The sequence below is a fragment of the Gymnoscopelus braueri genome, assembly GCF_963280865.1.
Source record: "Gymnoscopelus braueri genome assembly, chromosome: 17".
NCBI lineage: Eukaryota > Metazoa > Chordata > Actinopteri > Myctophiformes > Myctophidae > Gymnoscopelus > Gymnoscopelus braueri.
In genome coordinates this window covers 16793362-16810135 of record NC_137617.1, presented here as the reverse complement: position 1 = coordinate 16810135, position 16774 = coordinate 16793362, and the positions used below count along the sequence as shown (strand labels likewise).

The 16774-nt window shown below is 40.7% G+C and overlaps 1 protein-coding gene across 3 annotated transcripts; it reads right to left on the bottom strand.

Moving 5' to 3' along the window:
• Positions 1-1193: 1193 nt before the first annotated feature.
• mazb (MYC-associated zinc finger protein b (purine-binding transcription factor)) lies at positions 1194-11326 on the bottom strand. 3 transcript variants are annotated; one of them, XM_080455219.1, is made up of 7 exons: positions 10431-11326; positions 10066-10216; positions 9185-9624; positions 8224-8471; positions 7605-7668; positions 6821-6992; positions 1194-3787 (listed from the first exon to the last, which is right to left on the bottom strand). In XM_080455219.1, the coding sequence occupies exons 1-7, from the start codon at positions 10461-10463 to the stop codon at positions 3450-3452; spliced, it is 1446 nt and encodes a 481-aa protein (XP_080311345.1). In that variant the 5' UTR covers positions 10464-11326; the 3' UTR covers positions 1194-3449. The 3 variants fall into 3 exon arrangements, with proteins under 3 accessions (XP_080311345.1, XP_080311346.1, XP_080311347.1); XM_080455220.1 differs by having other exon boundaries at positions 7647-7668; XM_080455221.1 differs by having other exon boundaries at positions 9518-9624.
• Between the last annotated feature and the right edge of the window lie 5448 nt (positions 11327-16774).

Below are 16774 nucleotides of genomic sequence, written 5' to 3'. Positions count from 1 at the left end.
AATGGTTCTAAAGGTTTGAAATGTTTGAAAGGTTTAAGAGGTTCTAAAGGTTTGAAAGGTTTAAGAGGTTCTAAAGGTTTGAAAGGTTTAAGAGGTTCTAAAGGTTTGAAAGGTTTGAAAGGTTCGAAAGGTTTGAAAGGTTTGAAAGGTTTGAAAGGTTCTAAAGGGTATTTACTTTAAATTATTTTTAGTCACTTTATTTACTTTAAAGTATTTTTTACTAATTTTTACAACTTAAGTATTTTTACAATTTTTTTCAACTTTTAAGTATTTTTACTCATGTTGAGTACTTTTAAGTATTTTTACTCAGTATAAGTACTCTTAAGTATTTTTAATCAAGGTACTTACTTTAAAGTATTTTTAGTCACTTTATTTACTTTAAAGTAGCTTTTACTAATTTTTACAACTTTTAAGTATTTTTACTCTTTTTTTCAACTTTTAAGTATTTTTACTCATTTTGAGTACTTTTAAGTATTTTTACTCAATACAAGTACTCTTAAGTATTTTTACTCAAGGTATTTACTTTAAAGTAGCTTTTACTAATTTTTACAACTTAAGTATTTTTACTCTTTTTATCAACTTTTAAGTATTTTTACTATTTAAAAAGTGAAATATCTCTAAAAGTACAAATCATTTCAAAAAATTCTAATGGTAGCCAATATGTCCTAAGTAGGCTGAACGTTATAGAGTTGGAACGGAGTTTCTATCTAAAAGTATGAATTTCTCCATTGAAATGAATGGGAGTTTTTTAGAAGTAAAAAGTGAAATATCTCTAAAAGTACAAATTATTTCAAAAATTCAAATGGTAGCCGACATGTCCTGAGTAGGCCGAACGTTGAAGAGTTGGAACGGAGTTTGTAGCTAAAAGTATGAAGGACTAGTTAGGGGTCAAAAAACGGTGTTGACAATAACAGTAGTGTGATCGCTTTAGCGATCCCACAATTAATTAATGACATTTAAGAATAATTTAAAACATTTTCAAGAACTTTCAAAACTTTTCAGAAAACAGCAGATCTACAAGCTCACAACACTGTGAGCTTTTAAATAGTATAAAGGGTTATAAAGTATATAGGGTTAAAGTGATTTTAATGTTATATTACCTGATTTAGAAACCCCCTCAAGGACCCCTGGGGGTCCCGGGACCCCACTTTGAGAACCACTGAAGGAGGTGAACAACGGAACACGCAACACCCTGCCTGTTTCCTCATTTTACTTTTAATTGTCAAAATTACAAAATAATAACATGATCTCTACTTCATCTACAAAATAATAACATAATATTCATGACTGTGGTAAGCATCATTGACTTTTTTTTTGCTCTAACAACTGTTTATAGACATGCATACTGTTGAGAAATATAAAAATATAAATATAAATACATCCCATTAATATTCTTAATGAATCCATGACTAAGATTTAAAATATTTTAGAATAAAATAATTAAAATGCAGTTGAGTACAATAAGGCATTAAGATGTATCGCAAGAGCTGTACAGGATCCTAGAGTAGAGGTATTACTTTCTTTTAGTGTAATGCAGAAAACCTAAAAATACTTAATCACTACTTTTCTCAACAGGAAGAAAAAAAAAAAGAGAAAAAAAAAGAAAACAAAAGGAAAGAGTTCTACAAATTTTAAGATAACATACTGTACCAACACTTAACCAAAAAAAATAAATGAAGCACTCCAGTACAGAACCAGGATCTGTTTAGACGAGCATATCAGGCGATGTTGTCAAACATTGGAACCTCCTGGATATACTTCTCAACCTGACCTATGACTTTATAAGCCCTTTTCTGACATCACACATCAATCACAATATAACAGGAAAAAAAATAAAAATAAAAAACAATCAAAGATACCCAAAGGACAAGTGATCGTTCCTCTCATGATTCATGGGGAGCGACATGACCCGCGTTTATAACGCTATGTAGTACAGTATGCGCTGTCAAATCCTGAGTGTTAATTTAACTCTGAATGTGTACAACTGTTGGTTTATACACATTCAGAGTTAAATGAACACTCAGGATTTAACAGTGAATTGTTAACATGACTAAATCTAACTCATGAGTGTCACACATGGTACTGGTACATAGAAGAAAACAAAAGGACTATGGCAATGACAGAAAGTCAAATGAATGGCCAACAATGATACATTTCTTTTTGTATAAATCAACACTCGACTCTCTCAAATATCTTTGTTTTTACGACCAACTAACTTAATGGGACTGCTAAAACTTTCATTTGTCATGACAGCTCCCGAATTATAAGTGTGACTTACTTAGCTTACTTTCATGCAAAAAGGTAGTTTTCAGGCGCAAGGAGAATTTGCTGGCTCAGAAGCTGAGCTGCTGGATAGCATAATGACATTTGTTGTTGTTTGTTAACCATGGCTGGACTCAAGAGAGGAAGACGAGTTGTAAGACTATCTAAGAAACCTCAAATCTATTTTGACTTGCATCTTGAATTTCAAATCTTTTTGACCTTCACTGAATTAAATATAAACACGTTAAGTTGCCTCATACTCCTTAACATTTCTCTATTTTCTTTTTTGTGTCTTGAACCTTTAAGAAATAAATCCACAATAAGTCCCACAATTGTTTCTACAAACCACAATGTTGAATATGGTATTTTCCCCCAATTTAGAAACAGCCCTCCAGAGACTCAACAAACTAGTATTACAGTTCAAATGTGATTACTTTTATCAACAAATAAAAACTAGCAGGCTAACATGCTAGAACAGCCCTGACTGGTGCACATCAATCTATATTTATTTTCCTGTCCTCTGGTTTGTCTTATTAATTATATTTTTCCACGCTTTGTTATTTTTTGTTTAGTTTTTTTTTTAAAACACAAGCCGTATGGATTGTCAATAAGTAAGCTGAAAAAATGGGGGTAAGATGAGAGCTGGTGTGAAATATACAGTACTTGGTGCATTTGCAGAGAGTAGCCATTGCCAGGATTGACAAGAAAGAGTAAGGACTCGGAGAGAATGAACAAAGAGAGGGAGGAGAAATACAGTAGATGCTCACAATACCACAGTCCCGAAAACATCAGAGCACTCAGGAATATTTGGATGACAAACCTGACTTGTCGCTGTTACCGTCTATGAACCTGCCGTGGTCATCATAGTTCCTCTTGTCTTTACTTGAATGTCACATTAACACACAGTGTCTTCACTGCTCAAATAAACATAACTCTACCCCTTTACTCCTCCCTTGTACTGACACCTGCTAGTCATTGCTGCTCTTGGGGTAGCACTGCCCTTGAGCGTTGATTAGTGATGATCTCACTCGATCCTAATCCTAACCGTCCCCATTTAGCAGGGAAATAACAAAACTAAACCCAGAACAGCATCTAGCTAGCAACTTAAACCCCTCTGAAACTGTGCCCTCCCTCCACCCCACCCCTGTTTATGGGACTGAGGTTTATTATTGCTGAGCTTTCTACTGCTAACTCTGGGTCTGTGGGGCAGCAATGCTAGAGCAGTCTGTGACCAGCAGGTCCACCACTGTATTACCAGTGACATAGACAGTGGGCGCTGTCACCATGCTGCTCAGCGAGATGGAGCTGCTGGGCCCTGTGCTGGAGGTGATGGAGCCGGCCTGGCTGGTGCTGTGAGTGCCCATGTGGCCCTGGAGCTGGGTGGGTGTCTTGCAGTGTACGCCACACAGGTGGCACACGAGGATGCCACCAGAGGCCGTGCCGCCAAAGCCACCCACACTGTCCTTCCACTCTTGGCCGTGGTGCTTCTGGGCATGGACACGAAGGTATGTCAGGGTGGTGAAGCCTGGTGGAGGAGGGGAGAGAAGGTGTTGAGTGTGGAAGTGAGAATGAAAAAGGTGTCACAAAGTGACAAAAGGCACGCACATCCTGTCCTGCTGGGCTGGGTGCTGGATAATTTTTTTTACATGAAATAACAATCAAATCTGCACACCAGAATGCTGCTCCCATCGTGGGGACCTCAGACCTTACGTAAGGTCTGAGGAAGAGCGTCCCGGCTCGAAACGCTACCAATAAAAATACCCACGATGGGAGCAGCATTCTGGAGTGTGGAAGTGAGAACACACAGAAGATACAATCGCTTTGCAATAAGGTTCACACTGCTCCTCCGGGATTTAACACAGGTAGTGTAAATATTAGTTCTATAGCAAATGTTGAAAACAAACAATACCACAACATTATAGCTGCTCAAGCAGATATGTGTATGTTGATGTCAAAGATTATGGTCACCTATTTAGGTCGTATTTTGGAAAGAATTGCATCAAACGTGATCATGAAAGTCAACCAAAGAAGTTTTTTGTGTTATTCTTTTGGCATACGGAAGGGTTTTTAACTGTAATACCGTACTGTTTTCAAACTTGTTAATAAAGTATTTAATCAATCAAAAGTAATGAAAGGTTGCCAATGCCATACACTACTAAATGTATCCGTAGGTCCTCACTTCCAGCTTTAAAAAAATAATAGTGCATCTCTGAACCAGTGTTTAAAGGAGGGAAGGGTAGTCTGCTTCCAATTAAGTAAAACAAGTCTTCTGGCTAAAAGAATGACATAAGTGATGCAATTTGACTGTTCGCTAGGCAGATGATCGTCCTCACACCGGAAGGCAAACATGCCGTACAACTATCTCTCTCCACTGTACCTCATCAAATAAAGGCTCAGAAAAAGAACCTCCAAAATAAATAAATAAACAAGCAAGCACAAATGTGCTATCGATATACACACCTTAGCTCTGAGCTGGTCAAATGAGGCAAAAACATCTGCTATGTATTTAAATGTGACTATAGGCTTCTCACCCCAGACCAAGAAGGAGTCACTAAAGTGAGGGGGCAAACTGATGATTTGGGGCACAGAGTGAGCTAGCCTGCCAGCCGAGTGTTACCACACCTGAGCCCATACACAGTACATAGAGACTGATGGGCTATGGAAGTGTGGTGCGATAGACAATGCCGAATACAACAAAGCTGGGAGGGATGTTGGCAGGCAGGCTGCATCAGCCTCCATCTGGACCCAGGCAGGGGCCAAATCGTTGGCATACGTTGGAAGCCAGTATGCCAAAGCTATCAGGTTACCTGCCCAATAGTATAATTGGAAATGTGATAAAGCCATACCACCCACTGATCTCTGTCTTTGTAAAAAAATCCTTCAAATACGAGGCGGTTTCTTAGTCAAAATAAAGTCAGAGATGATGCTATTGAGATGTGTTTTGGGCAAATTGTTCATATTAGAATAATTCTGCCTGCTAATGAGAAAGGAAACAAAGACCATTTGTTTGAAGGTCACTTTGGTGACAACTCTATTGGTAATGTACGTGGAAAGATCATTGAAATATGCTGCTTAAATGATATAGTGGTCAGTGACATCAGTGAAAACCTCATACTGTCTGAGTACCCAAAATGTAATCATTGTGCATGTGTAAGCAAATGAACAAAGAACATTCACTGCTACAACATGACTTTATTGAACTGTTTAATATACTTGGCAAAGTACATGCTCTGTCATTCATCAGGGAACCACTACCAACAGCAACCAACAGAGACATAAGTTTAGCGGGCTTCTCTGAGCCTATCTAAAACTAGCTGAACTACATTTCAATCTGTTCTGGGGCTGCAGACACCTCTTCAAAGCGGATGGCCACCATCCAAACAAGTTCAGGGTAAAGCTACTAATGGGAAATATTATATTTGTCCTCCATCACCCACCCGACCTCTGCTTTGATACTCCCCATTGTGACACACCACAGTCCCAGCAGCAATCTTTACCCCACAGGAAGGACACGGTAGCACAACAAGGACCCAGCATCAACCATGATGCTGTACCGCAGCCACGCGGCAGTAGTGAATGGAATGACCTTCTACAGACACACCCTCAGTCATAGTCTCTTCCTTATCGCCATTATTCTTGTTTTCCCTCCCTCTCCCCAACCCTCATTTGGAGTTCACTGATAGGAGGGAACAACTAGTAAAGACTGGCATTAAACTTATTCCCCGAGCAATTCCCTCTGTCCAACCCAGCCCAGAAGCCCGATTATGCTCAAAACGGCTTAATCACCTTCCCCCTCCACTGTAACTCCCCAGAAACCACCACGACCTACACCCCACAGAGTCTATGGCACCATGATTGCTGATAGCAATGCTAAAAAAAATGATATTTTCAGGGTCCCTGCTGCGGTAGATTTATTATTATCCTCCACAATATGCTCGGACCGAGGACAAATCCAGCTGGCTCCCTATCACCTCTAAGAGATCCAATTGTGCCTGCAACCCTTCTTGTTGTGACTAGCAAAAGACTAAACATGGTGCACTCAACTCGTACTGCAAATCTTTCTAACTATATAGCGATCTATCTATTCGCTGTCAGCGACTATCTGTTTTAGATGCAGCTAGTACTATAAACCTAACTCTGTTCAATGATCTCTAGCAAAGAAATCATTTTTAATTATATTATATTATAGTTAATTATTAATCTTATTTACTTATAAACCTGGATAGACTTCAATCTTGAATAGCATTGCGACACTTATGGAGGCATGTCCGTGAGGGTCTGAGACAGTCAGTGAGAAAAAAAGTGTAGGTGGAATTGCCACAATCTACTCACAAAAGTTTAGCTGTATAAAAGGTCGACTTGGGTATAAATATCTTGAGCTGCCCCCAACTTTCAGGGAGCAGCCCTATCAATTTGTCTTTAGGCTACTTCTATTCAGTAATACAAGCCACGCTATCATAACAACTAAACATAGTTTCTTGTATTTAAGGATGAGTTAAATATGCATTACTTTTCATAGAGACTCCCCATGATGATACTAAATGTCATTTGTACTTACTGCGGTTACAGAGATGACAGGCATGGTGCTGGGACTGGTTGTGTACCCTCATATGATCTGTGATGTAAGCAGCAGATAGGAGCTTGCCACAGATGTGACAGGGGACCTTCTCCTCGTGGCGAATCATGTGGGCACGCAGGCGGTCCTTTGTAGCAAAGCTAGATTCACAGGTCTAAATGAGAACGTGATAAATGGCAGATTAAAACGCAGAACAGATAGACCTTGAAAAATGTCTTAGACTCAATAAAGTCAAAAAAATGCCTGCACAGAGTAGAGGTTGTTTGGCATAAAGTCAAATTCTGCATTTGATTATATCGATTTTAGTTGAAATGTTTAAAATCATATGCCAAAAGGTTAATTGCAACAATCGCAAACGAGTACTAACAGTAATTTTCAATTCTATCCATCTCTACAAGACCCATTGAGAGCTTGGAAACTCACAAAAAAGGATTATCAAATGTCATCATATACTCAGAAACAAGTTTCTATGTTGAAGCAGGCAACAGTTACGACAAATTAAAATAATAACCTGAATAATCTCTTATCCTGATTATGAAAAAGCTAAATAGCTTAATATCAATATGTTAATATTCATATTCTGAACATTAATTTGTTGATTTATAAAAGGGATGAACCTAAATTAGACATTAGCCACAATATCAACTTCTATCAGGGATACTGTGTGCATGTTAGTGCAGGCGTTGCTAATCTTATGGGGGCAAAGAACACATTTGCTAAATGAGTATTATTACTGTTATCATTATCAGGTAACTAAGTAAAGTACCGGACACTTGAAGGGTCGCTCAGAAGAGTGCACCTGTCTTACATGACTGTTGAGATGATCAGGCCTGCGGGAAAGAGGACACACAATCTGTTAGATAAAAGTTGCAAAAGTAAAAAATCTTTCATCTGCACACAATGGATTAGCAAGGAAAGGATATAAACTTGCTGATACATTAGTTGATGCGGTAACAATGTAACGACATAGGCATGAATAATGCTTAATTGACACACTCACAGAAAACAGCCAATCTACAAGCAATGCAATGCGTTGTGAGCTTGTAGATTGGCTATTTTCGGTGAGTGACACCGCTATATGACAAAGTATAAATCAGGCTTCAGTGTCAAGACACTTCCGACTGAGACACATCTTTAGAAATCAGATTTGAATCACATTTCAAACCACCTAGGAAAGTGGTTCGAATCTGATGAACAAAAAATCTGTTTCCATTAGTTTTTCTGCTGTTCAGACTTCATAAAACCAACCCCTTTGTAATCTGGATAGGCAGAAATCGGATTTGGGCTGCCAGTATGAATATGAACACAGCCTTACACTGATTCAGGCCCTGCAGAAAATGGCAATGAACGAGAGAAAGCGTTCCCAGTCTGTTTCATAGCTTCACCTGGAGAACGCCTTGGCACAGTGGGGGCAGACGTAGGGTTTTTCCACCCCTCCCTGGTGGGAGCGGACATGGTGACTCATACGGTCCTTCCTCTTGAAGCGCTGCTGGCAGATCGGACAGAAGAAGGGCTTCTCATCCGAATGTGACAGACGGTGGCGGTTGAGGTGGTAAACATCGCGGAAGGCCTTTCCGCACGTCTCACAGGCATGGTTCTTCCTCACTGGGTTAGGATTGGGATTTGCTGGTCGCTGAGGCAGACAAAGACAGGGAAAGGGAGACTCAAGCTACATGGTTTTGATAGGTAGGGACTCTCTAGTACAGTGGTTCCCAAAACGGTGTGCCGTGAGGCAAGCCCAGGCTATTTCGCACGGATGTAAGGCATGCCTTGAGATTTTGACTTGCCCTGTGGTGTGCCTTGGGCACGAAAAGTTTGAAAACCACTGCTCTAGTAGCGTACATTCATTCTTATATGTCCTATCTCCTGGTGAAACCATGCAAGTCCACAATAATAATTTTCCTGATGTTTACGTGTAATTGTTTCCTGAAATGTTGTGCTCTATTGTAAGATATTTCCAACAGTTGTTTGTTTCTCATGTCATGGGAAACAATTCCCAATAGATGCAAGTCTTTTTCTATCTCTGAGAGCATGCAGGGGAGTTTGAGGGGCTTCTAGCACAGTGCTTCGCAAACTCAGGACCTGGGGACTGATGATGGACCTTAGATCTTAAAGATGGGCCCTTGAACTTGGTTGGTTGAACTCAGTTAATATATCAAGAAATATAAAAATATTGTTTTTTACATAAAAAGGGTTAGTCTCAATTCAAGTGATCGAGGGCAAAAAAACAAAACAATCATTGTGGTCCTTCCCCTGAGAGTCCAAGCGGTTTGTGACACAGTGTGCTAGAGGTTTGCTCTTACGTTGGGGCCAGACGACAGCCATCTCCACAAGGCCCTGACCCACCTGTACTGTCGCCCCAGTAGTGGCCATGACGACAGCAGCAGGAGGCGGAACAAGGGGGTTAACACTAGCCACTATGCCCGTCATGGCAACCCCTTGGCCATCCTGACTACCCATGGGAGGAGGCTGAGGCTGCTGGACCCCCGCCAGCACGCCGGGAGGGGCTAGAGGGGGAGGCACGGAGAGGTGGAGAAGAGAGAGGGGAATCGTGTGCCTCTCCATCCTCCCTCCTGCCCCAACCGTCATCACCGATGGGGCTGCCGCCGCCACCACCTGGCCATCTGCTCCCTCCTTTGCCCCCTCCGCCTGCTCTCTGGCCCTGTCCTTCATTCGTACCCCGGTGTGAACCGACTGGTGACGACGTAGGTTGTAGTTGTTCTTGAACTGCTTGTTGCAGATGGCACAGATGTGGGGGACACGTGCCGGCCGAGACGCTGGCTTCACTGCACCGTCGGCGGGCAACGACACCAGGAGGGGAAGGAGGGAAGGAATTGAGAGAGAGAGAGGTGGGAAAGAAAATGATTGTTAGAAATGTTAGTCTTGAAGGAGGTAATTTCACAACAGCGTCAAATGTGACATACTAGACCAGTGGTTCTCAAAGTGGGGTCCAGGGACCCTCTGGGTTCTTTGAGGGCGGTTCCAAATGGACCCCGGCCTTACAGGTCTGTAACCCTGAGTGTGTAACAAATGGAACCAAATGGGTCCGCAAGGCCAGGGTCTGTATGGTTCCATTTTGTACACACTCAGGAGTTATTGGGGAGGTCGTTGAAATTAAAAAGGTTTGAGAACCACTCTACTAGCTAGACAACAAAGACATGTTCACAAAGGGAATTGTTGTCCTCATTTCACATCCAAATCCACATGTTAGGTCTACCATTCCTCACCAGGTGTAGGATCTTCATTGAGCGCAGCAGTGTCCACCGTTGAGGGAGGCTGTGCTATGTGGTCTGTGGGTGGGGTCTGGGGAGAACTCGTATGCACTGGCATGAGCTCTGATTGGAGGCTCCCCTCCACTTGGTTTTGGGTGGGAGTATTCTGGAGAAGTAAACACAAGGCCATCATCACCCAAATGTAAATAGAAGTCACTGTCTGCCATTGTCTCTTGAGGTGGTGGCACTTTTTTAGTATATCACAAGATGATGCTGAAGGTATATAAGGACTATTGGACAGAGGCGATCATAGGCCCTGCGGCCAGAAAATGCGACCATAAACAGATCTACTACTGCAATTGTTTCTTGTTAAGGCCTACCTGGAAGAGGAAATTGCTCCAAGCAGCATCCATTTTGCACCAAAGCGATGGAGATTATAAAAGTCAGCTAGTCCTGATTGAGATAGACGAGTGAGCCGTTCGCATTCTTTTGATCGCCCCACCGACGATTATACTCGCCTATTACTGCAGCAAAAACGAAGAGCTTCTGGGGGTTTTCTTGAAAAAATAACTTGAATGAATTTGTTTGCAAAAATATGTTGTTTTCTCATTGAGGTAGATCTATTCTATCAATTAAAATGCACGGAGCTGTTTGACTGCAGCCAGTAGTGGAGCTAGTGGCCCGGGGTAACAATAATGGCCTATTTCTCTTTGACTTTGGTTTCTTTAGTTTAATTGATCAAAGATCAATTATACAGAAATGCATATATATATATATTTATATATATAGCAACAACAAAAAATATATTTCAAATCAAACAAATCGCACATCATCAGTTTTATGTTTGTTTTTTTTAGCTGTAAACGTAATACATTCTACGTGAAATTATAAAATGCATTTTTTTTTACGCACAACTATAAGTATCAAAGGAGCTTAAATACACCGCATCTGACAAGATCTGATCTGATTTTAATTTATGAATCTATTTTCTCCTGATCCCCCCACCCCCCCCCAATAGGCCAATCGGGTGTTTTGTCGAAGCCTCGCTGTTGGATTCAAGCCGTGACCCGGGCAGGGAGCGCTCTCCGCGGGCCGCAGCCTTTCGCTCCACCTCGGCGGTTGGATGGCGAGGAGGATGTCATCTTTCTTTTTTTATCGCTCGCTCTCCCTCCGCCTCCTCCTCCCTCCCTGTCCTGTTTCTTCCTTTTCTTTTTTAATTCCTCTTTCTTCTCTCCCCCTCCTCTCCTTTTTTCTCCTCGCCACCGCTATGTCCCACTCGCTCTTAAAGGGATAGGGTTTCTCTCTTTGGACAACCCCCCCCTCTTCTCTCTCTCTCATTTCCGTCTCTCTCAATGGTAACCGCAACGCTCGTCCCAAAACACACTCGCCCCCATTTTTTTCGCTGACCGCTCGCCTCCAGCGGTTCTTGTATTATTGTGTTTGACTGAGAATGAGGTTAGAAATAAGTTAGGCATAGTTTTACCGAGGTTACGTTTAGGAATAGGGTTAAGTTTAGGCATAGTTTACTGAGGTTACGTTTAGGAATACCAGGTGGCGGCCGTTCCGAGGTCGCCGGATTTGCCTCGGGGTGACTGTGTTTTGGGGCGAGCGTTTTGGTGTTCTGGGATCCAAGCCTCCTCCTTCCTTGGGATTTGTCGGCCGACAGAAAATGCAGCAGCGCCAGCAGCAGGCAGCGTTGGTGGAGATAAATAGAACAGTACTGGTGACTCAAAGAGGGGTCCGGGGACCCCCCAGGGGTCCTTGAGGGGGGGGGGGCTAAATTAGCTACAGCATCACAATCACTTTAACCCCCTTAACCTTATTTTATACTTTGGCTATTCCAAAAAATGTCAATACAAGCTCATTATGCACTTTGAGCTTGTAGTGCTATTTATTTTATTTTATTTAAGTTTTGAAAAATGATATATATATATTATTATTTTTTTTGGGGGGGGGGGGATCTTTCTTTTTACGCAAACCTCCTCTGACTATGAGGGGTCCCTGGCACAAAATAATTTCAGATATAGCCAATGTAGCCCGTGGCCTATTAAATAGCCTACACAACAATTAGAGGGTCCTTCAAGAAAATCTTTGAGAACCACTGAAATAGAATATCACTAGGCTAGAGCATAGACTGTATAAAAGGGGCTAGAGCAGCATTCCCATCCCACCGTCACCGTGTAGGGAACGTAGTCGGGAAACGACGACAATGACATAATGACAGTGTTGCCAGATTGTGCGAGAGAAATAAGCAACCAGGTCTATGAAAACAAGCCCAAAAGAAGCCACATGAGCACTCTAACGGTAACCTCACAACGCGTATCTACAAGCTCACAATGCGACGCGATATGAGCTTATAGAGCTGTTATTTTCAAAGAAATTTAAAAATTTAGGAACATTTTCGAATACTCAAAATCTTGTATGGGGGTCTCTGGCACAAAATATTTCAGAAGGTTGGTCTATATATATTAATTTGGGGGTCCGGTCCTTGACATGAAAATGTTTGAGAACCACTGGTTTAAACAACATTAGAAAGCAAGCCCAAATAAACAACTACACTTTTGAAACAAGCCCTAAAAATCGCAACCCGCAACTACCAACAATTTACAAGCAACTTTACAGAAAAGTGCCAAAAGTTGCTTATAAGCTACAGCAGCATTCCCATCCCACCGTGTAGGGAACCAGTGTTGCCATATTTTGTGAGAGAAATAAGCAACCATGTCTAGGAAAACAAGCCCAATAGAAGCAACTAGGCCACATGAGCACTTTTAAACGGTACAAGCTCACAACGTGTCGTGTTGCAACGCGTTGTGAGCTTGTAGATCTGCTATTTTCAAAAACTCTTGCAATAAAATGTGGAATATTTGGAATATTTTTTAAACATTCCCACACCAATGCTCCCTGGCACAAAACATTTTCATGAAAATATTTGAGAACCACTGGATTAAATAATAATTAAAACATTTGGAAGCAAGCCTAAATAAGCAACTACACTTTAGAAACAAGCCCAACAAACCACAACCCGCAACAACCAATTATTTCAAAGAACTTTGAAGAAAAAGAAGCCCAAAGTCGCTTATAATAAGCTGACATGGCAACGCTGACGACAATGACATAATGACATTCCATTAATAACGGCGAGCGACAGTACGCTACGCATCTTAAAGGGTAGTGGCACAGATTCTCTCCAGTAAGCCTTATAATGATGATGTCAGAGACAGATAATAAACACAGGACAGTAAGCACAAGAAAGACACACTGTCAAAGAAAGCCACAATAATTTAAAGGAGTAGTTACCCCAAAAATGACTTATTTTCTATCAATTACACACCCATTAAGCCTTGAATTCATGGAGATTTGTTTTTAGTTTTTGTCGCATTCCTAAGTCAATAATGTGATGACTGACGACTCAAAGAGAGACCCAAAGAGTCTCCTGCCAGAGGAACTCAAAGAGTCTCCTACTGACCAATTAACTGGTCATCAAATTATTGGCTTAGGAATGCAACAAAAATAAAAAAATCTCCATGAATTCAAGGCTTCATGAGGTGTGTAATTGATAGAAAATAAGTATTTTTTGGGGTGAACTACTCCTTAACTACATGAAGTTAGTGCCTACTAAATATGTATACTAAATTTGTACCTGCTCAGAGTTGTTTTTGTTTCTAACTGTGCAATAGACAACAAAATACAGTGGATAATGATAACCTGCTTAGGCTAAGTTATATTTCCTAATAACCAATATATATATATATATATATATATATATATATATATATATATATATATATATACGGGTTAAATAATGTGATATGATTACTATACAAGGCATTAAAATGATAAAGACACATTAACATGTGTTAATATCAATTTATTATCATTTTGAATTACTTTAAATTACCCTTCTTCCCCCCCCCCCCAATACATCTTTAAAGACCATCATTTCCACTCCTCAAGCTTGGAATTGCTTGATTTGAATATTCAATACGATTAAAGATTTGTTTGTTTTTTAACCCCAAATGTCCCCCCTCTGCAAAACACAAACATTTTGTCCACACAGATGAGTCAGCGTCATTACTTATCCTTCACCCATTTTAACCACTTAAACCCCATATGGTTGCTCAGGGCTCTATTATAGGGTCTTTTCAGTTTAAAGACCCTAGTCTAGCAAAATAGCAGATCGACAAGCTCATAACGTTGTGAGCTTGTCGATCGGCTATGTTCTGCAAAAGCTTTACCCACAATAAGGATGCTGGGGTTTAGGTGGTTAACATGTGACACAACTGGGATTTCCCTGCTCTAACCACAGTCCCCTGGCCTTTCCCCCCCTTTTGAAACCGAGAAGAACAATCCAATCCTCACAGGAGAGATTAGCAAGCGTGTTGCCATTGTGAAACCTACCTCTTCACACCATCAAATAGCCACTCCTAATAGTTTATATGAGCTTATGCATGCACTGAGATTCCAACCAAGCATAAAGTATTAGGTTGTAAACAGGGAATTGTCTTGAGCTGGTGTTTTCATTTCAAAAAGGTACATTATTCCAGTCAAGAGCCCCATTTCAAGTAAACGGCAGCCTTGCAGGAAGGAGTGAGGGGGAGAGAGAACCTTCAGGCCTCAGAATCATGGGCAGCATCATCATGCTCATGAATCATTGATTGACCTCTATTTAAAAAATAGACAGGCTGCTCCGGTCACTGCCACAAGAGGGCGCACGTTCACAGCAGCTCATTGGGGGGCCAAGTCCCTTTCCCCAGTCTAAAAACACCCCCCCCCCCCCCCCCCCAGTTCAGTTGGTTGCACTGCTGGCCTCCTCCTTGTCCCTGCTCTTCATGCTTCTTTGAGAGGTTCAGCGTGAGCTCAAGTAGTAGAACAATTAACTTATTTCTCAGTTGAAAAGAAAAGGAAACCCGTCACTTTCATTCTAGTATAGGCAGCATTTTAACAAAACAAAAACAATAATAATAATAATAAAAAAAAGGATTGTACAGAGGAGGAGGAAGGGTTCAAAGTTCACCTGAACCGATGTTGCCTCTTTTGAATATTTCATGTTGCTGAGGTGTCCTACCATTGTAGAAGGGTCACAAGTGTCAATAAAATTACGTTTTGTTGTCTACAAAAGTGGCAATATAACTAGACCGTATACCGCTCAACACACACACATACATAAATCCTTCACAATCATTAATAATCCCTTATTAATAATCATTAATTCCTGTAACCCACCCCGTACCTGGCGATGCAATATTTTTTTTAATCAACTATTATTTGATTTTTTACAACCTTCCAACCCCATGGTCAAAAGTGGGCCTCTTCTTATGAGAGTATGAAAAATGTGAACATGATTACAACAACAATTACATCAGGATTGGTCATGGTAATATTGACACCTATAGAAAATGCAGTTGGCTTTGTTGCTCTAAATCTGGAATTCAATACTCATTTGAATATATCAAAATTACTATCATCCTCTTTGTTACTATATAAAACCAATTACTTTCATTTGGATTTTTCATTTCCCATAAATATTTACAATAAAAGGTCAAAAATGTGGGACAGGTGATTTTTAGATGCCAGTGAAACTTGGACAGGTAACTATTACCGTACATTTCAGATGCGTTTGGTCATGTTTACAAATGTTTTGTACATTTATCTCATGCATTGCAGTGACTTCCATAGACACTATGTTGTTTAGATATGCAATATGTCAGGGAATGCCATAAAGCTTTTTTCTTTTTCTTTTTTTCCATGTCTTTTGTACATGTCCACACAAATGTTTCTTGTCATTTCAGGGTGCTTTTTTCTTTCTTTTTTGAATGGAGCAGTGTCTCTTGCCTTTACAAACATTCGGTGTATTTAGGTTTATACCATAATAATTATCTTGCAGTCGTCAAATCAAAATCTTAATGGCACGACATCCCTTTAAGTACCCCTTAAAGGCATCGGTGATGTTCCAAGCAACTTTTTTTTGTCTTTTTTTCTTTTACTTTTTACACTTAAATACAAAAATCAACAAAACATCAAATAACAGTTGTAAATCAATAATAATAATAATTTAAAAAAAAATCCAATCCACAGCCATCTCTCTGAACAGAGACTAAAGCATCCCATGTTTTTTTTTTATTCTTCCCTGTTACGAGTGCTTGCTAGATATATCTGGACACCACACACTACATACAGTACATACACAATGCAAAGGACTCATCTATACTTCAAACTGTCCTCTCTCTTTCTCCATTCCATCACAGAATATCATAGAAGAAGACATGGCTATATGACTACCCTGTCGCTTTGCAACTGTAGGAAGAAAATAAAGAAAAAAGGTAAAATGTCCCTCCTCTTGTGCCTCCCATCTCACTTTTGTACAAGTAGTAGTGAGGATAAAAATAAAACCAAAAACCTTTTAACCCCCCAACGGTACGACGGGCGATTTACATTCCTCCGTCACTCCTTCCTGTTGTTCCTCTGAGAATGGGAGGAAACCTCTAGCCTCTGCCCACCCTGAGTCTAGAGAGAAAGACTGTGCCTCAGTAGTCTGACGGCTGGCCTTCTCCCTCGCCTATGTGTCACGTATGCCAACGTGCGTGATTTCACCCGTCCCACGATTTGACATCAGCCTACACAGTAAAATCCTCAGTGCTCAAAGGGCCCTCAGACCGCCTCACAGGTCCATTTGGGTCCATTTGTACGCTCATTGAACACTGAGGATTTTAACGTGTAAAGGCAA